At 37.4% G+C, this 23,769-nt stretch overlaps 1 protein-coding gene across 1 annotated transcript in view; it reads right to left on the bottom strand.

Annotated features, from left to right (window-relative positions):
• Positions 1–23,769, bottom strand: part of hpse2 (heparanase 2) — a 117,674-nt gene that overhangs the window by 17,980 nt on the left and 75,925 nt on the right. The window contains exons 7-9 of the mRNA XM_041789623.1: positions 5,971–6,064; positions 4,415–4,521; positions 4,100–4,214 (exon numbers count right to left, since the gene is read on the bottom strand). Of these exons, the coding sequence (XP_041645557.1) occupies positions 4,100–4,214; positions 4,415–4,521; positions 5,971–6,064 (316 nt within the window). The remainder of the gene's footprint in view (positions 1–4,099; positions 4,215–4,414; positions 4,522–5,970; positions 6,065–23,769) is intronic.

Here is a 23,769-nt window from a genome sequence, read left to right as displayed (position 1 = left end):
CAATAACACTGCACTGTTGCATCATTTTGTTCTGTTTTTGCAGCACGTCTGCTGCACAAGTATTTGTTTTAGGCTTTCCGCTGCATGGTTTTCATAGTCAGCAGATTTCAATAGTCTTGCTTTTGGATAACTGCAAGTGGTTATAAATTCTTATGATTTCTGACTTTGCAGTCTCTTTCTCCTAATGAAAATCCTTTGGGGCATTGTAGTACCTTTATTTTTTTGGCCACCATATCAATCTTTTCACATCTGGATGGGCTGACAGACAGACATCAATTTCAGCCTTCACTTAAAAATCCATGCAACATACACTAAGAGGCACAGAGACAGACAGGAAGGCACAAGAGAAGCAGTACAAAGCCAAGAGCTCCAGAAAAGTAAACCATACTCAAGAGACCCCTCAAACCTCAGCTGCACAGTTCAGGGAATAATAGGAGGATAACAAGGGGAACAATGATTAACCCCTGGTGATTAACTAAACAGAGCAAATAAGAGTCAGACTGCCTTGTTGAGACCCAGTTAATACAAAACAATCCTTAAATCAAAGTTTGAGCTTTAACTATTACAAGGCATTGATTTTGGTGTTAAAATCCAAATACACCAATGAAAAGTTAACATACAATTCTCTAATTGGGCTTCTCATTAATCAATCAAACATACCAATTGTTAAAATTTAGAAGAAAACAATTCTTGGAGCAGGGAAAGATGAAAGTAATTCCACATTGCGAGGCAACATATGTGAGTCAGAAGTTTGGATATATAAAGAAGCTTTGCAGCTGAGTAATTACTTTTTAGTGATAAACTGTGGGCTGGAAAACTGTGTTTTATCACCTGAAATATTCCCTTTTCTCATACTATTACAAGCTACGGCTTTCCCCTATTGCCAAAAAGTAAAAGTTCTTATTAAGAACTAAATCCCAGAGCACAAGGAGTTAACAACAGACCTCCAGAACAGGCACTTGTGGACTACAAAAAAAAAAAAAAAAAAAAAAACAGGAGACGAGAGGAAAACTAGGAGCTTAAGACAAGTAAAAAGTCTTTTCATCATTTAGTGGTCCATAGGCTTTGGATTTTACCAATGACCGAGACATCCTATAGAGGAGGGATCCAAGTAATAAATTTCCCATGCAGATGACATGTTGGCTTTGTAGTGAATTCTCTCAGCAGGTAGGCTGGTGCAGCCTCAGACATCCGGCCATGCTTAAAGCTTTGAGATCCCAGCGGGGTACCATCATTCCCAGGAAAATGGAGAACAAGAGGGAAGAAAAATGAAGTCACTGCGATTGTTTCATATTGTATGGTTGGAGTTTAGCAGGGAGGAAGGGGCACACCCAGTGCAGAGAACTAAAGAGGGATTTAGTCAAAAAATTCAGTCAGATTTGCCCAAAAACATTCACATATAAAAGTGTTCTCCTTGACTGCCAGATAATTTTCCACTCATTTTTTTCAACCTAGAGCTCTCTGTCCAAGCATGAATGAAATGATCTTAAATTAAAGACAAATGTTTTATTACTGCTTAGCTTCTTTTATCTTTATCTGTTAATGTAAAAACAATGACTTACAGTGTACGGCATCAATTTAGAACTCTTACCAACGCTCTGCCTCAGCTGAATGAAAACCACTTTTTTATTATGTTAATAAATCGTTTTTATGAACTTGGCCAGTGGTTGCAGTTATCCCTCCTTCACATTTTAGATATATTGTTTTCAGCTGAATTACATCAGTTAAACATGAAACTTTAAGACATTTTTCTGAAAGAAATGTGCTATCAAATAACATCAATACTTAAAAGAGGACACAAAAACACCAATTTCTGCCTCCTGCACATCTGCTTTGTGAAAATTCTTATCCCTTCATCAAGCCTTCTTGCAGTACTGAATAAAACACAGTGTTTTTTTTTAAACAGTTGACTTAGTATTTCTAATATGCTTGTTTTATTTCTGTTGTATGTTTCAGACCAAACCACAGAAAACCTGGGTCAGTTCCATTTCAAACATTGTCACAGGCTATTTTACAAACATGCCAGTGTATCATCATCTCAAGTTGCAGATCTCTCAGCGGCCAACCGTCCGCACAGAGGAGCACACATTTGTGATGGGGGATGAAGGGAGAAATGACACTGTCCTGAGTTACTGACAAAAGGCTAAGGTTTCATGGCAGTTCGCCCCTGCTTCAAACCAATCATCACTGCTAAATGCCTTTCATCTCTCCTAATAGCTCCCACGGGAAAGAGCGAAAGGTGCCATCATAGTACTGGGTCTATGGTCAAGACAGTAATAGGACAAGGTCTGATAAATGCCAGAACTTCAATACAATACTAGAAACAACATTGATTTGGGTTGCACAATAAATGAAAAATATGGCTACCACAGTGGGAGCTTTTGCATGTACACTTAGCAAAAGTCTTACTCTATGGTAGTTAATTAGAAAAAAGTATTTTATACAAGAATGCACTAGTTTCTCGCTCAGCATGTGTACATTTAATAGGGGTGTGAATCTTTCCTTCTCAAAACATTTGATCTGATTTGATTCAGCTCAATTCAATCTGGCACAACCTGATTATGGATTCCAAATAACTTTTTGCTTGAACAAAAAAAGAGAAAAAAAGGGGAAAACAACATAATTCTATTATAGTCTAAGTGTCTTTGAGTGTATTCATGAGAGAGACTAAATCCCAGGCCTCCCGTGCAAACATTAAGACATTATGTTTAGGAAATCAAGTTTGGCTTTATTAATCCTGATAACAGTAAAAACTAAATATTACATTTTACCAAGAGGCACAAATGACAGCTAATTGAACTATTAGAGAAGATAAAGTCAGTGTCAGAGCTCTGTGTCTGCTAGTACAGGAGAACAATGGGTTAAAATAATATAAATAATATTGAAAACAGTCAAACTAAAACAGCTCTCTATACATCATATTTTCTTCTTTCATAATTCCTCTTAATGTGACTATTTATTCTCTCAGACAATGTTAACCCCTCTCTCTTTGTCTGACTGCTCTTGTTTGTTTTCATTTATGAAGTAACCTCCAGTTTGGTGACATGCTCGCTCTTTAATTTATCAGTGGGCTTAGACGCATTGATTTTGTTTCCAAATCTATCCCTCTCAACAAACATGTTGCGGTTTTAAACCCAGTGGGCTGTGGATATCGTGATAACCCAAAACTTCCCTGAGTTTTAACTAAGAAAAGTGTTTTTGTTTGGGTCTTTTTCTACATTTAGCGTTAGCATCTTGGGTAACCTTAGCTGTGCCATCTCAACAGATGAGATTTCCATGTTGCTGTTTTACTGAATCATTTTTCTCCAAAGAGAACAGATGGGCAGACATTGCGAAAGTTATCCTTTCTTTGTGTTAAGGTCACAGGACTTGATTTATAAGGGAACCAATCTCTAAGATTAGAACTAGTGCACTGACCAATCTATACTACCATTCTACTGAACCAGAGCTCCATGGACTGAAGCACTCAGACCTTTTACATTAGGATAAGTTAACCAATCCAAATCAGTTTACCTTTATACCACCTACATTTTACACTCTCTTATACTATTTTCATGCAGTCAGATGAAACTCAAGCTAGCTATCAGCTAACCACTGGGTGACTGTTGTAAATTTAGGTGTAAAAAATGCTCAGCTCATTTTGGATTCATGAGAAACACGTTTCATATAGCTCCAGCTAGAGCTAACATGGATTATTTTAAACTAATTTACTCATAAAATTTGATAACATCACGATTTTGAAAAATAATGCATAATACATTTTTCTTCATAATGTGTAGTTCTAAGAAGAAAATAGACTTTAAATCGAAATGTTTTTTGACTATAAGATTCAAATGTTAATTGCAAAAACTCAAGCCCACCAAAACTCCATTAATTGATTGGAATTGTGATTTATTATGCAAGTTTTTGTAGGTTCCTCATCTTATGTCTTTTCAACAAACGCAAGCAATAAATTATTTAAACTGTTGTTTGTTTTCAATTTTAGCAACCTTAAACAGGAAATCTTGGGTCAGATTTTTGTTGTTAAGATGAAATTGGGTGAATTATTGCTCAGACAATGTGAAACAAAACAACAGCCATTCTTGCTGTGGAAACTTACAGGTAAAGGGTTAAAGTGTTGGTCCACAAGATGTGTGTATCCATAGTCAAAGAATGAATGGCGTAAGACAACATCAATCCCCTGCAGAGCAGCCATACCCAGCGTGTTTACCCACCTGAGATATAAGAGAACATGCACAGAAAAAAACAGAAATGCAGAAATGACTACTATCACAAGGACAGCTGATAACATATTTGTTTTTTATAATTAATTCATGTTTTTTTCTTAACAAATATGAAAGACATCTTGCCCATCTTATTCAGTTAAGGTACCATTGCCTACAGGAGACTTCCCTAGAAAGAGAACAGGACTTACAGAAAGCCAGCAGCATATGTGTCTGAGAGATTACTGATGCCTCCTGCCCACGCTGGCCCCAGTCCACCCAGCCACACCTTCTTACCAGGTGTATGTGTGTTCACAACCTGCAGTCAGCAACAGAAATGAATGCTTACCAAAAAAATCCAAACCAAATTCAACCTTGCAAAAGCTCCTTGCATTTCCTTAATCAGAACAGTTCCTTAAGAAAACTATGAAAACCTGCTTTTCAAAGAATAAATGAAAGAAAACAGTCACTTTGAGTCAAGTATTGTTTTGTTTAACTTAAAGCTTCTCTGATAAAGGCTGAGAGATACTGGTAAGCTGTTAAGCTGGCAACAAAAATATGGGTAAATAGACATAGCAACAGAGTCAAACAATAGCAAAACATGCAATTCAAAACCCAGAGACTGTAGAAAATATTGGACAAAGCCTGAGTGACATCAGCCATTTGGTTGCTGAAGGGGGCTCTTGAGGTCCTTCTGCAGCAGCTGCCACATTAAAAATGCTGTCTCAGACTACCTTTAGATGAACCTAGTAAGAGAAAATGAGGTGGAGCTGAGATGGGTCTTGAGCCTCCTGGCAAACAGCTACAACATGCCGGCATGCAGTCATATCAGCCAAGCTCCTATTATACGTAACTCTTCATATTTCAACCACAGAGGTTGCTGCCTGACAGAAACACAAAAACCTACTCTCACAGACTTTAAGGTGAGTAGTTATTCAAGAGAAAATCCCACTGCCATTATAAAACTTCTAAGATTTTTTCCTGGGTATGATGCTTCTTTTTATTAAGGCACATTGGCACTGTTTATCTCTTTAATGATAACTGCCATAGCCCTTTATGGGTACAAAGAATGCCATGTTTTGAAGCTTAAGGTGCCATGTATTTTGGAAGTTTGGGGGATTTATCTATGGTAGATACAGTGATTTGTAATTATGTTTTTTTGGACATGCCACTAAAACTAGCTCTTTTTTCTAAAGCTTAGAAAACTCATGAAGGAGGATTTTTTTCTTTATTTTCGATTTTGGGCATTTTCGCTTTTATTTGATAGGACAGGGTGGAAGACAGGAAATATGGGAGCAGAGGGTGGCAAGTTCCAACCAGCATCTGGATCAAGAGTCGGACCCCCAACCAGTGCAACCTGGACTACAGGGTCTGAACATCAGCACCAGCTCTGCCATCTGAGCTAAACAGGTGGCAACTGTGGCTCGGTTGGTTTAGTCAGTTCTTGCAATAGCAAGGATGTGGGTTCAATACCCAGCTCCTGCAGTCACTTGTTGATGAGTCCTTAGGCAAGAAACTTAACCCTAGTTTGCTCCCACATCTTCATCAGTGGCGTGTAAATGAAGTGACGTTTCTTATATTCTTACCAGAGCTGTCTGAGTCAAGTTGATGGAAAATAATTATACTGAAGAGGAAAGACCAGATGTATGGCCCTTGAAACATATGCCACATACCAGCTACGTTGTGTATCTGAGGTACTTATCAAGAACTATAACTAGTCTAAGAACCCAGTATGTATGTGTGTAAACTTTAAGGGAAATTTGGGTACCTTGGTGACTTTAGTGATCTGTTCTGTTAGTGTATCCAACAGGCGAGTTTTTAGGAAGTCCTCCACCTTGTTCACTCTGCCGTCCATAAAGTAACTATAATGAAAGGAAAAAGCTGTGAGAGAAACACACTGTACCCTCTTAACAACATAAACATCATGCATGATTTCTAATACAACATAACTGGTAAAAAAATAAACTGGGATGCTACATTTGAATTTCACTCATCCATCCATCAACCCATTATGTATGAGTAAGGACTTTTGAATATTCAATCATTCACTTATTTATAAAAAAAAAAAAAAAAAAAAAAAAAAAAACTCACACAACCTCCACTATTTCATCTGCTTCTGGTTGTAGTGCTGGACTATTACAAGATGAAGGCTATGGCACATCTGAATGCTGTGTTAACTGCCAATATCTAACAAAAGGAGCAAAAAGCTGTAATGTTTGGTGACCCAACTGAGGTTTTATGAAATTAACTTTGCTTCTCTTAATGTTATCTATTCTACTTTTTTACTGTACATTGTGGTGTATATTAGGGATACACAATATTGGATTTTTTTCTGATATTAAAAACATAGCTCAGACCCAAAACTTCAGTCCTTAAAACACACTTTAAAATTCAAGGAATGAGAATGAACAAAGAAAAAGTCTTCAGCTGTAGTAGATCTGTTGGTCCAGCCTAAAACTCCAAACACATTCATAGTGTACAGCCAATATGATAGTGATAATCAACTTTTTAAGCTATACTGATATCATGCTGATATTGTACATTTTTAATCTACAGGGCATTCAGAAAGTATTCAAACCCTATCACCTTTTCAATTTTGTTATGTTGCAGCCTGATGTGACAGTCAAAAAAAAACTCCAAAACATTTTTATTCTCATTAAGCTATACTCATTACCCCATCATGACCAAGTAAAAAACAGAATATTAGAATTTTTAGCAAATTTATCATAAATAAGGAATCTAAAATATCACATTAACATAAGTATTCAGACTCTGTGTCTCCCTTTTCTCTGGATCTCTGCTGAGATGTTTCTATGCCTTGACTGGAGTCCACCTGTGGTAAATTAAACTGACTGGACATGATTTGGAAAGCACACATCTCTCTATAGAAGGCCTCACAGCTGACAAAGCATGTAAGAGCAAAAACCAAGGCATGAAGTTAAAGGAACTGCCTGCAGAGCCCAGAGACAGGATTGATGCAAGGTACAGATCTGGGGAAAGCTACAAAAAAATTCTGCTGTACTAAAGATTCCTAAGAGCACAGTGGTCTCCATAAATGGAAGACGTACTGCACAACCAGGACTCTTCCAAGAGCTGTTTTGCATTGGGTAGATGCTTCCATCTAACCACTTTGCCACAAGCCCAGATCAATGGAGGGCTGCAGCAATTTTTTTCCTTTTGGAACTTTGTCCTATCTCCACACAGGATCTCTGGAGCTCTGTCAGAGTGACAAGGAGATTACTATCTCTCCTGCTAAAGGCCTTCTCCCCAGATGACTCATTTTGGCCAGACCACCAGCTATTTGAAGAGTCCTGGTTGTGCCAAATTTCTTCTATTTGAGAATTATAGTTTCCAGTGTGTTCTTATAAACTTTCAGCGTAGCTAGATTGTTTTTGTAGCCTTCCACATGCCTTCTATAGAGAGGTGTGTGCCTGTCCAATTATTTTAATTTACTCCAATCAAGGTGTGAAAACATCTCAGTATAGAGATAAGGATAAATCTGTTTTTGCAAAGGGTTGAAAACATAAATGTGACTTTTCAGTTTTTACTTTCCTTACTAAAATTGCAAAAAAAAAAAAATCTGTTTTCACATTGTCATGATCGGGCACTGAGTGTAGATTAATGGGCTTAAAAATGTTTTTTGTCTGTAGCATCAGGCTGAAACACAACAAAATTGAAGAAGTGAAGGGGGTTTGAATACTTTCAGAATGCCTTCTAAATGATTAATAAAACAGTCTATTTAACTTTATATTGTCAAGGAAAACAGATCTTTTCTTGTGTGAAAATTAGTTTTATTTGAACAATTATAAGTGACTTCTAGAGAGTAATTTTTGTAGAAACCCACATTCTATCCACCCAACCATCTATCCATCCATCCATCCACTTTAAATACCATTAATCCAAAAATCTAAAATAAAATCAAATTCAAACCTTAAATCTCTCAAAACTGTAGATGATAAATATTGTTTTTATGTGTCTGACATTTGTAAAGCCCTTAGCAAGTGAAATCTAGGTCAAGTCATACCAAAACGGCTTTTGAATCCAATGACAAACCAAAATGACCAGCTATTAATTTGCCCAATTATTAAGCCACTGTAATAACAGACTACACAGCAGTGTTGAAGCTAATATGCCTGGTTTCTCCATCAACATTTCTCTGGCTCGTTATGGGCAGCAGGGTAAAAAATCCAAACACCCAAGAATCTAATGGTTGGTCTCAAAAGTGTAGTATGCAATAAAGTGTTTTACATAACAGCTATGATAAACAGGGACAGACATTTAGTAACACTTTAAATAGCTAAAAATCCAATTCTATGTTAAATGTGGTTGCATAAGAGAAGAATTGGAAGAACTGGAACATTAGTGAGGCTGAGAAAAGTAAACAGCCATCTGCATGTGTGTCTGCAGAGATGATTAAGAGACATGATGTTAAAAGGGGATGATGAAACTAGAAGATTTTTGGAAGTAAGAGTAAGATCATCCCTTGGGGTAGACAGAAAGCCTCTCCAAGAACCCAAGCAAGAGTCCAAGAGAAGAAAACAAGTGAGCAACAACCACACATGCTAGTTCATGTTTTGAGTCCCATAAAACAGTTACATCTTATTTTCACTGCAGAGGACTAACACAAAACATGAGTCTGAAAATCTGACTGCTGTGACCTCAAATCAAATTAACTTCCCATCCCTCAGTACATTATGCAGATCACTTTCTAAGAGAAAGTTAAGAGGTTGTTTAAGCGTAGCAGTAATATAGCAGGCTCATGGTGCAACATTATTGCTCTCCACACTGTTACAGTTAGAGCCCAACCAAAAGCCTGCTGGTTGATATTATCAGGCTTGTATAGGCCCATCACACATATCTGTGTTGTCTACAGCATATTAAGATGGACGGAAAACAGCTGTCTGGGAGCAAAGCCAAGATATTGAAAGCTCCACCTGCTGACTGGCTGCGGTACAAGTCATAAACTCTAGCTTCTCCATGTTACCAGAAAGGACCTAGGTCAAACTATAAAGCAAAAAAATCATTTTAAATAAAACTTGTCAAATGCTGTGATGGTAGTTAAGAGAGACATAAAGCAAATGGTGGCACTAACAAAAAAAGCTAATAGACAAAAGCTAGACTACATGATGCAGCAAATACTTTAAGTCAAAACGAACAAACATTGATGAAAAGTCTATCAACTGCCAGCAAGACTCAAAGCAAAGCTACTGAATTACTTCAGGTTTCTTCAAACACTGAAAGGCGGGAGTTAGACATGAGTCACGCACGCAAGCTGTGAAAAAACAAGGTAAAATACTGCAGCAACACAACCAACCTCCATCTTCACATGTAAAGAAACCAGCAGTTATCATTAACAGCTAGGCTCGCTACACCAGGTCAGTGTGTCACCTCCACAAGAACTGATAATGCTTTAAAGTCCCTCGACTTCCAAACACGATCAAAAGATCACCAGCAGTAGTTTTATGCTTCATTTGTAAAGACCTGAGCTGTATGGCCTATAGCTTTAGGAAACTGCTTATTAAGTGTGAGGCCTGGGGTTTGATCCCCACTCATCAGTTTATCAAAGAAACATAAGTGCCTAACTGGAATGCAGATTTAAAGCAAAAAGAAATTCTTGCAGATACAAGTGTCTTTGAGAAAAGTGAAACCAGAATGTTGCTGTATCAAGAACAAAAGCAAAAAAGAAAACTGCGATGGGCATTTCAAGTACCAAAAATAAGATTAAAAAAACTATTTTGTATGCATTTATTAATAGCTCAGGTTTTTATGAACAGATTATTTTAATTTACTTTTTGTATCTCTGGGGACCTAAATTACACCAAGCCCTGGAGTGGTCCTTGCAGTATTTTCAGTATGGTGTTATAAAGATATATATTAACTATCAATGCAAAGCTTACAACATTATACAGAAAGACAAATGTTCATCCTGGATGAAACATTCCCTTTATGGCTGTGATATCAATCTATGAAATTTTCTCCTCCACAGTAATAACCTCTATTGGTCCCTGAAATGCCATATGTCATGAGCTCTAGTTAATATTAGTTTCAAAAGATTGAAGTTTTATAAGACAGCCAATCTTCAGGGTCGTTTGTATCTAAACCTATCAAGCAAGAAGAAACCTGTCGCTCAAAGAACTACTTAAAAACTTTAGTAAAATACAGGGATGTCCCGATCCCGATCACATGTATCGGATTGGAGCTGATACTAAGCAGTTTTAATTGATCGACGATCAGCAATTTGATCCGATCAGCCCAGCCGATCATTTACGTCAGCTGCCGTAAATGGAGGACAACTTACGACAGGCCATAAACGCGCCGATAACACCACAATGCTGCAGTAGCAACATTAACTTTCGTGTGTTAAAATGTCAGCGGTGTGGAAATACTTCAAACGTGAGAGCATAAACAGTCAAACAGCCACTTGCAGCATCTGTAAAACAGCTGTTTCACAAGGTGGTTGCAGAGCTTCGTTTAACTCTACAAATTTGATCCGTCGTCTCCGAAGTAAACATGTAGCAGAATACGGAGACTTCACTACAGCAACAGGCAGCTTTACCGAAGCAACAACCTCTGGACTTTAAGAGGAAAGACAAATACCCTTGAGAGAGCGATAAGGCAAAAAGATAACAGAAAGAAACTTCACTGCTGTTAGCTTCACTACAGACATTTGGAGCTCAGATGTTTGCCCCATGTCACTGCTGAGTCTCACTGCATACTGGATTGAGTCCTCTACATTTAAAGTTAAAGCGCACAGTGTTAGATGCACACCAGTTTCATTTTAAAGTAACAGAGGGTAAAGAAATTAAAGCGGGGTGGGAAGTGATGTAGCAGCTCTAGTTGCACTTCAGAAATTGCACTGAAATAACAAGAGTGATTGTATTTGATATTTGGGTTTAATTCCAGTGTTAATGTTTTGGTTCATGTCTCAGATTAAGCTGCAACATTTTAATATGGATTTTTTTTTAATCTGTACAATTCATATGTTTTTGATCCTATTCAAGTTAAACTGTTTACACCACTTTAATGTGGAGTTGGGATGTTTTGAATGAATTTTTTTTTTTAAAGATTAATTTTTTGGCATTTTTGTGCCTTTATTAGATAGAGGAGGACAGTGTATAGAGTTGGAAACAGGGTCAAGAGTGGGGGAGAGACATGCGGTAAAGGGCCTCAGGCAGGATTTGAACCCAGGCCGCCCACGTACATGGGGAGCGCCTTTAACCACTAGGCCACCTGCTCCCCTGAATTCATTTTTTAATTCAGTTTTTGATGTGACTAATAGAGTCAATTTAACTTCTAAGTGGAATTATAGTATTTAAAATTCGTTTACTGAATTCATATGTTATTGTGACTATTGACCCTGTTACACCACCTCTAAATGAATCTGAGGTTATTTGAGTTCACTTTTTTGACTGCTCAGGTCATTCAGCTGACCACTTTAGGTGGATTTTGATTGTCTGATTGAATACTAAACACTGCTCTAAGTGAATATGTAAATGTATTTTTTGACAGATAATTAAAGCTATTACACCATTCTGAGCAGAAATGTGAATTTATGTTTTTTACAAAAATACTGGCTTTACTGCGTTAAATGCAAGTTTGAGATATGTAGTAGTAACAATCAAAACTCTAATCTAGGCAATTATGAGTATCGGATCGGGACTCAGTATCGGTAGATATTCAATATCAAAAAATCGGATCGGGACTGGAGGCCAAAAATGTTGATCGGGACAACCCTAGTAAAATAAACATAAAAGAACAGATGTCCACCTATCAGTATGAAGCCTTCCATGTTGATATTGAAAAATTCACCTGGATTGGCCAAGTATGATCATTATCTCAACATGGAAACATTTGGTTGTAAAAAGAAAGACTAGGGTTGTCCCGATCAGCATTTTGGCCTCCGATCCCGATCCCATTTTTTAATATTGAATATCTGCCGGTACCGAGTCCCGATCCGATACTCAAAATTACCAAGATTAGAGTTTCAATTGTTACTATTAGATTTCTCAGACTTATTCCATTTAACTCAGTAAAGCCAATATTGTTGTAAAAAACATAAAATCACATTTCTGCTTAGAATGGTGTAATAGCTCTGTTTCGCTTTTATTATCTGTCAAAAAGTACATTACATTTACATTAGAGTGGGTAAAAATATCGATTAATCGATGCATCGCAATATTTCCTCCCCCAATTCAATATCGATTCAGCAAATCCTCTGAATTAATTCACCTCCTGGCCAGTGGGGGTCGCTGTGCGTGTGATTCGCGTTGTATGGACGGAAGCCTCACTCGACCAAACAACAGCCAGCCATAACATGTTATTTGAGGTTTATCACAATTTCAAAGAGGAAATAATATTATTTAAGTTTACATGCACTTTACTTTTTCAGTGTTTATACAGAACTGTCATGTTTTTTACCTTTGTACTCCTTATGCACAAATAACTTATTATTGTGCAAATTTTTATTTTCAGATGTTTTATTGCTCAAAAATGTGAGGTGACTTACCAAATGGGCATGAAAATAATTATTAAAAAATTGTCAACAGGTTATTTGTGTATTTATACTTCTTACTGAATTGACATTGAAGCATTTAAATCAGTATCGAATCAAATTGATATCGAATCGAATTGTAACCTAAAGAATCGAAATCGAATTTAATCGTGAGGTTCTTAACAATACCCAGCCCTAATTTACATATTCACTTAGTGCAGTGTTTAGTATTCAGACAATCAAAATCCACCTGAAGTGGTCAGCTGAATGACCTGAGCAGTCAAAAAAATGAACTCAAATAACCTCAGATTCACTTAGAGGTGGTGAAGTAGAGTCAATAGTCACAATAACATCGGAATTCAATACATGAATTTTTAAATACTATAATTCCACTTAGAAGTTAACTTGACTCTATTAGTCACAACAAAAACTGAAATTAAAAAAATGAATTCAGAACATCCCAGCACTACTTTAAAGTGGTGTAAACAGTTTAACTTGAATAGGATCAAAAACATATGTATCATACAGATGCAAAACAACAATCCTTATTAAAATGTAGCAGCTTGATCTGAGACACGAACCAAAACATAAACACTGGAATAAAACCAAAATATCAAATATAATCACTCTTGTTATTTCAGTGCAATTTCTAAGTGCAACTAGAGCTGTTACATCAATTCCCCCCACCTCACTTTTATTTCTCAGAGATCCAGCAGTGACATGGGGCAAACATCTGAGCTTCAAATGTCTGTAGTGAAGCTAACGGCAGTGAAGTTGCTTTTCTCTAGTATGCTATCACATACTTTGTTGTACAGCTCCGGTAAAGCAGTGTCAGTAATGTAATGTCGAGACGGCAGGGCATAGCGTGGGTATTCTGCTGCATGTTTTGATCGAAGGTGACGGATCAAATTTGTACAGTTAAAAGAAGCTCTGCAACCACCTCGTGAAACGGTCGTGTTACAGATGCTGCATCTGGCCGTTTGACTGTTTATGCTCTCACGTTTGAAGTATTTCCACACCACTGAAATTTTTTACACATGGAAGCTAATGTTGCTACTGCTGCTCTGTTGTTATTGGCGCGTTTACGGCCTGTCGTCAATTGTGCTCCTTTACGGCAACTGACGTAAATGATTGGCTGGGCTGATCGGATCAAATTGCCGATCGCCGATCAATTAAAAATGCTTAGTATCCAATACATGTGATCGGGATCGGGACATCCCTGATCAAGACTAGGTGAAATATGAATGTAATGACAAGAAATCTGAATAAAACAACACAAATTCACTTCTACAGCTACATCTCTTCAAATAATTCACAGAAGAATGATGTAAAATCATTATCCAGTACAAAATCCTTGAAAATGTGTTAAAGTTTTACAAGGAAGGGTAGATATCATAGCAAAACATATAAATTCATGTCTTATAAGAAGTTTTTAGAGATCTGCACTGCACTGAAAATCTGAGTTTTGATTTGTGCATTAGGAAAGTAAATGTTTTCAGTAAGATACCAGATCTGCCCAGTTCAATCTTGCTTCCACATGCAAAAGTTTATAGCCAGTTTTGCATTTCCTTGCAATAGCAGAAGACCCTATAAACCCCTAAAGTCAAAGTATAAATCTGACTATTGAGCTGATTTGAAGATGATGGTTAGCTGAACAATTGTGAATCATAGGTGTGACCAATCAGATTGTGCTTAATACAATAAAAATACAGAGACACATTTTTATGGGAAATCCTGCATCAAAAATGCCATATGCTTGACAGCAAACTCCTCAGAACAAAAAAAGAAATTTACTGTTAAAGTCAGTGTTGCAATCTGAGGTTAACGTGGACAAAATTTTCCTCACAGTGTTTGAGAAGTCCCTGGTTTCTGGCCTCAAACACTAAACAACAGCTTTACACTGATTATTTGGTTATCCTGTCATCGTTCCTGAGAGCTCACAGTAAGTCTTTAGTACAGATCCAAGGGGGAGGAATTCCAGTTCATATATGGAAACATTTCCAAAGACAGACAATGTTATTCAAGAGCAGGATACTCTGCACTACAAACCAGTGCTGCATAGATTAAAGCTTGTCCTGAGGCAAGATTTTACTTCTTCTCCAAACAACCATTCAAAACAATTCAAGCAGAAATACTGTGAACACATTAAATAAAATAAAAACTGTATTGAGACATTCTTTTGACCAGGTTTGATTAGATCTGTGTTTTCCAATTAAAATGTTGCTCAAGAACCACAGACTTTTCTATGGTTCATGTGCGATTTAGCATGAAATTAAGAATGCCAAAATGACAAGAGTTCAAAAACAAAACAGCCCTGTATCTGGGTCTTTTTAAGCAAAGATCTCCTAACCAAGCTTATTTTACATTACTCATACTGAATACCACATCCTCTTCAAAAAGGCCCACTAAGAAAAACGAAAAAGTACTAGACAAAAATAGATTAATGCAGAATTGGAACAGACACAAAACAATGGGAGAAAACAGAAATGTATAGCCCTTTGTCTTCAGTATAGCTCTGAGGCTGGAGGTATACTTGCATTTAACGATGCGTACACAAATGCATAAAGGCTGCCACAAGTCCCATGTACTAGTTTAGCACGTTGGCTGTGCATATCCTGATATCCTTGACATGGACACAAGACGTAATATGCACATGTGGTAGAGGTAATGCAGAGGTATAGGGGAAGTGAGAGTGGCACAGCAGCAGGATCAAAAATGAGAGAATGTTTTGAAGACAAACTAATTAACCAAGTCCACAATTACTCGCACATTTACAATGTGCTATTGTCACTGTACAGAGACAAACATACTCATAAAACCAGCTGGCAACAGATAAATTCTACTTTAGAAGTCAATGTTATGTTTAAATACTTTTTTCATAACATTAGAAAGAAAACTAAACTTAGGGTCATTCACAAGTACTTTGATTACACTAACAGATGCAGCAATGAAATCTATTAATGCATTTGGCTGAAAGTCTCCAACTAACATGGTGACTAATTAAAACAGAACACTAGGAGCATTGCAGACAAACAAGGTTTCATTATAATAAAAATTCTCTGCACGCTAATCCCAGATCAAAAGAATGTCTCTTGTATTTATCATCGATTGTATTTTTGTTGTATTTCTAAGTTGAAGAGCTCCTGTAATGCAACACAAACTTATGACCGTCTGAAAAGAATTTCCAATCAGTTTATCACTGTATCACAGTATCACACCATTGGGAATGATGATATATTGGCGTATTGACATTTTGTCCCACCCCTCCTCATGTATATTTGAAGGCAAGTATCGGTAAACATAGTCCTGTATGTAAAAAAGCAGAGGGTGTCCTGTAAAGTAAATACATCTTGTGCATTACTGATTTGATTAAAAAGATTTCTCAGTGAAAAGCAACAAAAAGCACATGGAGGAGGGCAGTGCTACTGGCACACTGAGTCAAATGCACAACAATCCCTGCAGACTGAGAGCTTAACTTTGGTATTACAGCTAGTGCATGTATTAACACCTCTCTTTGTAGCCACACAGCTGCACAGAAACAGCCCATTGTGGACATGGTAGGCCCCAAAAACAGACTGTAGTTTATATTTTGGGATAGCTTATATCCTGGAATCTGTGATAAATTATCATATCTGTTTGGCCATGTCCAATAAAAATGATTCTGAGTAATTGGTATTTTTTTTTTTTTTTGTTATTGTCATAATACCTACTTTCTCACCACAAAGTAAAGCAAAACTGGATCCACAACTGATTTCATGAGCAAATCAGAGCTTCTTCTCTCTTGATCCCATGACCCAAAAAACAAAATATATGACTTTACAACTATGGGGGTTAAATTTTGATCTCTAAGTCAGTGTTAACTTTGTCACCTAAAACTATGAATTAAAATGTTCCACTAGACAGACTTTAACACTTTTAAAGAACTGTTCAGCCCTTGTTTAGGTATAAAAGAAAGTAAAAGAATAATTGCACATCAAATCGCATTTGCAATATTGGGGCAGAAAAATCGCAATTAGATTATTTTCCAAAATTGTTCAGCCCTAATAAAATGTGAGGACTTTTGTATGGACTAAAACTAGACTAAATTGTTTGAGTGTTTTTCAACTAAAACTAAACTAAAACTATAAAGAGTAGAAATGACTAAAGTGTGACTAAAACTTAAATGCATTCAATCTAAAGACTAAGACTAAGACTAATATTAATAACAGCTGTCAAAATTAACACTGTTTTAAATGAAGGAAAGGGCATATATTACAAGCCCAAAAATGTACAGTCCTTTTAGTTCTATTTAATTTTCCTGTTGTAATTGTACATCAAGAGTCAAGAAATGACCACAAGTTATAGAAAAGAAAAAAAAAACTGGACCGAACAGAGGGATGGCATTATAAGAAGGGGATGTGTGCATTGATGCAAAGCAGGCTATCATCCAACCATCACGACAGAATCTTTTAAGTATATATATCTCCCCTCCTTAACATCCTCACTAAATTTTCAATCCCTCTGAGGTTTTAAAAGATAGAAAGGAGAGGACCACAAATCTTTACCTCCTCTTTCTGCCTTACCTCAGCTATAAATATCATGCACACCATGCTCTATGGAAGGCAGCACCACTGTTACCTGACAAAGAATTAGAATAATGTGGGTACAGGGTTTCACTAAGACCTGTTTAACAAGACCATGCAGCTTAAAACAGGTCAACTAATGAAGAAAATGGTTTCAGAAAAACAAAAACAAATTATTATGCTTTCGATTCTCCCTGGGGCCTCACTGCAGAGTACAACAATTTCTCATTTTATTAAGAAAAGACTCGTTAAAATGAACTGTCATCACTTCACAACTAAAAAAATCATTCAGGAGTTTTTCTTGTTAAACACTTAGATGTTCACACCACTATTACCCAACTGCTGGAACAACTAGTACCTTGCTCAGGAGCATTTCAATAGGAAAACCGTACACTTGTCAGTTTTACTTTTCTTTCTAATATTTCCACAGCTAAACCTGGCAACTGAATGGTCACACACTTTAGCACAGCCAAACTTGTCATCATAGAAAAAACAGATTGATGCCATTCCTGCTTGTTAGAGAAATAACATTTGACAGAATTTCACGGTGGCTTTTTAAACTCAAACCATTTTCTCTCTTTCTTTTGTTGAGAAATGTTCTGATTTTTTTTAATGGAGAATAACCAGGGATAAAACTCTATTCAGCACCTGTTTTAAATGCACTCTTTAACTAAAACTCTGCCAAAGAAAATCCAAACAAAGCCTGGTAAAAAGATCTTAGTGCAGTTGGTTACAAAGACTTGGAAACCTACCTTCAAAACATTCAGTCTTTCCGTAAGACTTAGACAGACTTTATTGTCGTTCAGTACGCAGCAGGTGTATACGGAAAGAGATTTCATTTGCATAGACTTCAGTTTACAGTTCAAGTATAGATCTACAGCTCAAGTGTGGAAATATGTGCAAAAAAATGTATAAAAGGTACAAAGAGATATAATAAGGTCCAGGTGATTGAAAATGTGCAAGAATGGCAAGGGGGATATATATATATATATAAAATAAATATTTAAATATGTACAGCAGGAGTTCAGGTATATGGCAATTGAAAAGTAGCAATAAATAATAACTATGCAACAGAAGTGCAGGTGTAAGTCTGGAAGCAGTGAATATGTACAAACAGCAGTAAAATTTAAGTATTTAAAAGTCTGATGGCTTGGAGGACAAAGCTGTTGTAGAACCTGGTGGTCCTGCACCAAAAATTATGGAACCTCTTTCCAGAGGCCAGCAGGGTAAACAGTCCATGATGAGGGTGTGAGGAGTCACTGCAGATCTTCCTGGCCCGAAACACGCAGCGGTTCTGTGCAATGTCCTGGATGGGTGGGGAGTCCTGATGATCCTCTCCGCTGTCCTCACCACTCTCCTCACAGTCAGAGGCACTACAGCCTGCATACCACACAGAGATACAGCTGGTCAGGATGCTCTCTGTGGTGCTCCTGTAGAATATAGTAAGGATGGGTGGGGGCAGGTGGGCTCTTCCTCTTATCCTCTGCAGGAAGTACATCCGCTGCTGTGCCCTCTTCACCAGTGATGCAGTGTTCACAGACCAGGTGAGGTCATCTGTGATGTGCACCCCCAGGAACTTTGTGTTGCAGACCACCAAGGATCAGGCTGTTGTCTCTGCACCAGGTAACCAGCTGCTCCACTTCCTCTCTGTAGGCCAGGTCATTGTCGTCCCCAATGAGGCCCACCACTGTTGTGTCATCCGCAAATTTCACAATGCGGTTGATGGCATGCCTGGGGATGCAGTCATGTGTCATCAGGGTGAACAGCAGAGGGCTCAGGATGCAGCCCTGAGGGGAGCCTGTGCTGAGGGTGATGACACTGGAGGTGTTCTGACCGACCCACACTGACTGTGGTCTGTCAGTGAGGAAATCAAGCAGCCAGTTCCGCAGGGGGATGCTGAAGCCCAGGGGTCCCTGTTTGTCTATCAGGTGTTGTGGAATGATAGTACTAAACGCTGAACTGAAGTCCAGGAACAGCAGCCGCACATGAGTGTTCTTCTCCTCCAGGTGTGTGAGGCTCAAGTGTGGAGCAGAGGAGATGGTGTCCTCAGTGCAGAGGCTTGGCCAGTAGGCAAACTGGAAGGGGTCGAGCGTAGGAGGGAGTCTGGAGATGATGTGCTCCTTTACCAGCCTCTCAAAGCACTTCATCAGGATGAGAGTGAGACATATAAATATATAAACTCCAGACACCAACTAATTCAATTTAAGGTACTGCACAAGCTTCACTGTTACTGCACCAAATTACACTATTTTTACCATTCCGTCAAATCTAAAGAATGTAAACCGTGGTGGATGCACTGTTTTTGCACCATACCTGGACCTCCCCAGTGGTATAAAGAGCATGCTTGGATTCATTCAGAAGAGACTGTTTAACCTTGGACAAGAAGGGCTCATCCTGAAGCTGTGAAAAGATTTTATCAAATATTTTATATATAACACCACACACTTTTTGCAGACTTTTGGGCAGATCCACTAAGGAATAGCATGGCTATCTGAGTATGTTTTTTTTCGCTCCAACAATGGTAAAATGATTGTTTCAGATCCACAAAGCACAGGCAAAGGGGAAATCCACTCTAACTGCTAAGCAAACAACACTCTGTTCCATTTACATATATGTAAATGATGAGTAGGAGGAGTATTTAAAATTCAGCACAATATTGCTCCAATCAAATCCAAATCAGCCTGATTACAAATAGCACCCCATTAAATTTGGTACAACTGCTCTTTCTCCCTCTCTTTTCTCCTCTTTCCACCTTAGTCAAACACATGAGTGCACGATAAAATGGTGCACGTTAATATCAGACACTTTTAAATAAATCAGCTCATAAAGAAAGTTAAAGACTGACTCACCTCTTTGCACCGCACTTAGAGGAAGTTTATCTGTATGAAGTATGATTAGTTCTCCGTCACCACCCTTGTTTGGCTGTAAATTGTTTATGCTTCTGTACAATGAAGACTGTGCCACAGCACGTGCACAGTGCATGTTTGGCACTGAAATGTTTTGATTTCTAGTACAAAATTAGTCCTAGATATTTATTAATTCTGTCAACCAGAGCAGGGCCTGGCAGATGTTTCCCAGGTATCTGAATTGTTTTCTTGGATTATTCTTTTGAAAGGGAGAGAGCGAGAACATAAGGATGACAGGGGGTTATCATTACTCATGGGATTTGGCAAATTTTATTTATTTATTTATTTATAACGGGACAATGCACATTAATGAACATGAACATGTAAATGTGCCAGATTGTAGCCATGGGTTACATGGGTTCATCTATAGTCCCTGGCAGGTTGATGGTATATACAACAAAAATTACATTAAAAATCTACATAAAAATCAGACAATACTAAAACCAGACAGTTTGGACAGTACGATAAAATACAAAAACCCAAATATAACAATACTTAGCTTAGGACAGACCAGAAATAAAGTGACCATTGCACACGTCAGTCCTAAACTGATTTTATTTACCAATAAAAGGGTGTAAAGAACACTGTAGTACCTAATAACAGACTGGTATTAACAGCTGTGATGAGGCCTAATGGTCAGTAATATCCAATATCACTGTCCTTCATCTCATCCTTTCAAATAAATGTCCCTCACTGCACTTTTCATTCCAATTATAGACTACGCCTGTGGAAACGTGTGAAGTTTGATATGTGCAATCAGAGTCTGGAAGAAAAGGAAAGCAAAAGCTCACATGCATCTGCACCTCTGCTGCAGTTATTAGATCACATAAAACCCATTATTTTTAGATAAAATAATTGGTTTGAAAAAAAGTCATTGGTCAGTTATAGTTGAGCAACTGTTTTTTCATAGAACTTCCTGCTGGGTAAATTAATATTTTATCAATTAATTAATTTGAACGTTCAGGATTTTTCTTTACCGTGAGAATTAACAGCAGTCCGAATGGAAGATGACTTCTAAAAAGAATATAGTTGGCCACAAGGTGCGTGTTTTGCTGCATATCCCTGAAGAACTGTGTTCTCTACAAATATTCAGTGACCACAACTTGACAGAACTAAGTTCCTTTACTTAATTTTCCCAATGTAAACAGATTCCTAAATAGTTTTAAGTTAAGGGAACTTAACTTGTTGGAATTTACAGAGTATGCTGATCAGGGTTAAATGCAACCAGAGAGAGCACCAGGAAGTAGGCTACATCATGTTATGGTCCTATAAATTGAAACATTCAGTATAAACAAATGGGTGGGACAGTCGTAACACCAGTTTACAATAATACTATTATTTCATCAAAATGGAAAAGCAATGCACAGCCACCGTGCATATTACAGGAAGTAACCAGAATGTGAAACAGCCATTCTCAAGCACACCGTGTATTACTGGGGTGTTTTTAGAAAATGCCAGAAACTGCATGAAAAAAGAGAATAGTTGTCAGCGTGATAGCCCACCTGTTTATGATCGTTGGCGCGGAACACCTTTTTGACCAGTTCCTCCAAAGAAGCTACCCTGGTGACCACAATGGTGGTATGTTTCAAAAATTAACCTGTTATTTCTGCAGTTTTGACACCTTCATCCAACATAGCATTCCATTTTAGTTTTCTCTGCCCCTCTCTTTGGTCATTGAGTGACCTGAATCATTTTCTTTTGCTGAGTGATGCTGTGTCAACATTATATTTCGGTCTTTCCTTTGGACTTTTTGATTTTTCTACTCTTGCTACCATGAGGGGATGATGGGGGATTTTTTTGTGTAACACATTGGGTCTCAAATGTTTTGCCTTTATCAGTAATATTTCCTAATTAAAAACATCATCAACATTTTAGTACCAAGATTGCAGGAAACCCCTACACACTATCTTAATTGTACCAAAAACATTGGCAATATTTCTGTCTATTCTCTACTGAGAAGTTCTCACCTCTTAAAACCTTATTTTTCAAAACGCTAAAGTCTCAATTATATCAAATATCAGTAGCATCAAGAGTACAGAGATTTAATCAGCGTTCTTCAGTCATATCTTTAACCAAAAAAAGGAGAGAACACCATCTAAACTAATAAATACACACATACACGGGCAAGATTTTGGGGTTAATCTTGCACCTTGTCGGATCCATCCACTCTTCCAAATCCTGCCAATGTCTTTGTGCATTTAGATAGTGTGTTTACCTGCAATTTTAACAACAAACAATGTTTTTACTTAATATTGGATGTTGAAGACTTATGTATCTGTGGTATCAGAAAGCTATAAATATTGTTTGTTTTTTGCTGATAATATAAACTAACAGTCCCCAGCCTTTTCCAAATAAAGATTCCCTTTGATGTTAACTGAGCAAGCTAAATGTACATAAGAAAAATAGAAAGAGAAAAATGTACCATTATTTACTTTTAAACATATATTATTTCATCTTACCTACAAGGTACGGCTACTAAAAAATGAGACTAATGCTGAAAAACAATTTTATTGAAAATATACATTTTTCAATGTCTTTCTCTTTCAATATACTCCCCTTCTGCATCAACACACCAGTGCAATCAGGTCTCTGTTATTCTTCTCTTAACTTCTGAAACAGACTCTAAATGTGTTCCTTTGAGCACAGATTTGATCTTAGGAAAAAGGAAAAGTCGCATGTTGGTAAACCAGGTGAATAGTGAGGGTGATCAAGCACTGTGATTTTTTTGGGGGGGGGGGCAGAAACTGCTTTACTGAGAGCGCAGTGTGACCTGGCGCATTGTCTTGATCCACAACTGTGGTCCCTTTCTTCAGACTTTTCTCACAGTTTTTCTAGATCCTGTTTGTAATCATGTTGATTCACTGTTGACCCTTCTGGAACACACACCTCCAAAATTATACCCTTAATGTCAAGGAAAACAATCAACATGGCCTTGAATTTGGACTTGCTTTGTCCCCTTTCTTCAGACTTGCATGTACTTACACCTGCTAAAAAATTGGGGTTTCCTTTAATTCGCTCCAAAATGTCTCCACAAATTTGCTTGCGTTTTTCCTTTTGATCAGGAGTCAAAAATTTGGGCAACTTTAGGGCACACTTTTGTCATGTTCAAATTTCCATGAAAAATTTGCAGAACTGTCTCTTTATCAATGGAGATCATTTCTGCTATCGGTCTTATTCTGAGTTGACAATCATTTTGAACGGTTTGTTTAATTTATTGAATGTTTGTTTTTTTTAAAATGAAGATTATGAAATGAAAATAAGAAAACAGCGAAAGGTAAATGCTGGATAACACAAGGTTCAGATGACTTTTGACTTGTCCACTAAGCTGTCTGTGAGGTATTTTTTGGTTTGTTTTTAGGTAAAATGAGACATTAAGGTGCAGAGCTGTACTTATTACTTATTTTACATCACTGTGACTGCAAGGAGATGACGCAGTGGCTTTAACAAAGTGTGCTGAAAGGGACAATAAAGCATGGTATTCAAAAACATTAAGGCACTAATTATGGACCTTAATTAATTGTAATTATTGAATTAATGTTGACAGCCCGCATTACCATCTGATGGTGATACAAATATTTGCATTTCACAACTTACACAGCCTAATACAA

Source organism: Cheilinus undulatus, linkage group 6, assembly GCF_018320785.1.
Source record: "Cheilinus undulatus linkage group 6, ASM1832078v1, whole genome shotgun sequence".
Classification (NCBI taxonomy): domain Eukaryota; kingdom Metazoa; phylum Chordata; class Actinopteri; order Labriformes; family Labridae; genus Cheilinus; species Cheilinus undulatus.
The sequence above is the reverse complement of the archived record's forward strand: the minus strand, read 5'-3'. Positions and strand labels throughout refer to the sequence as shown.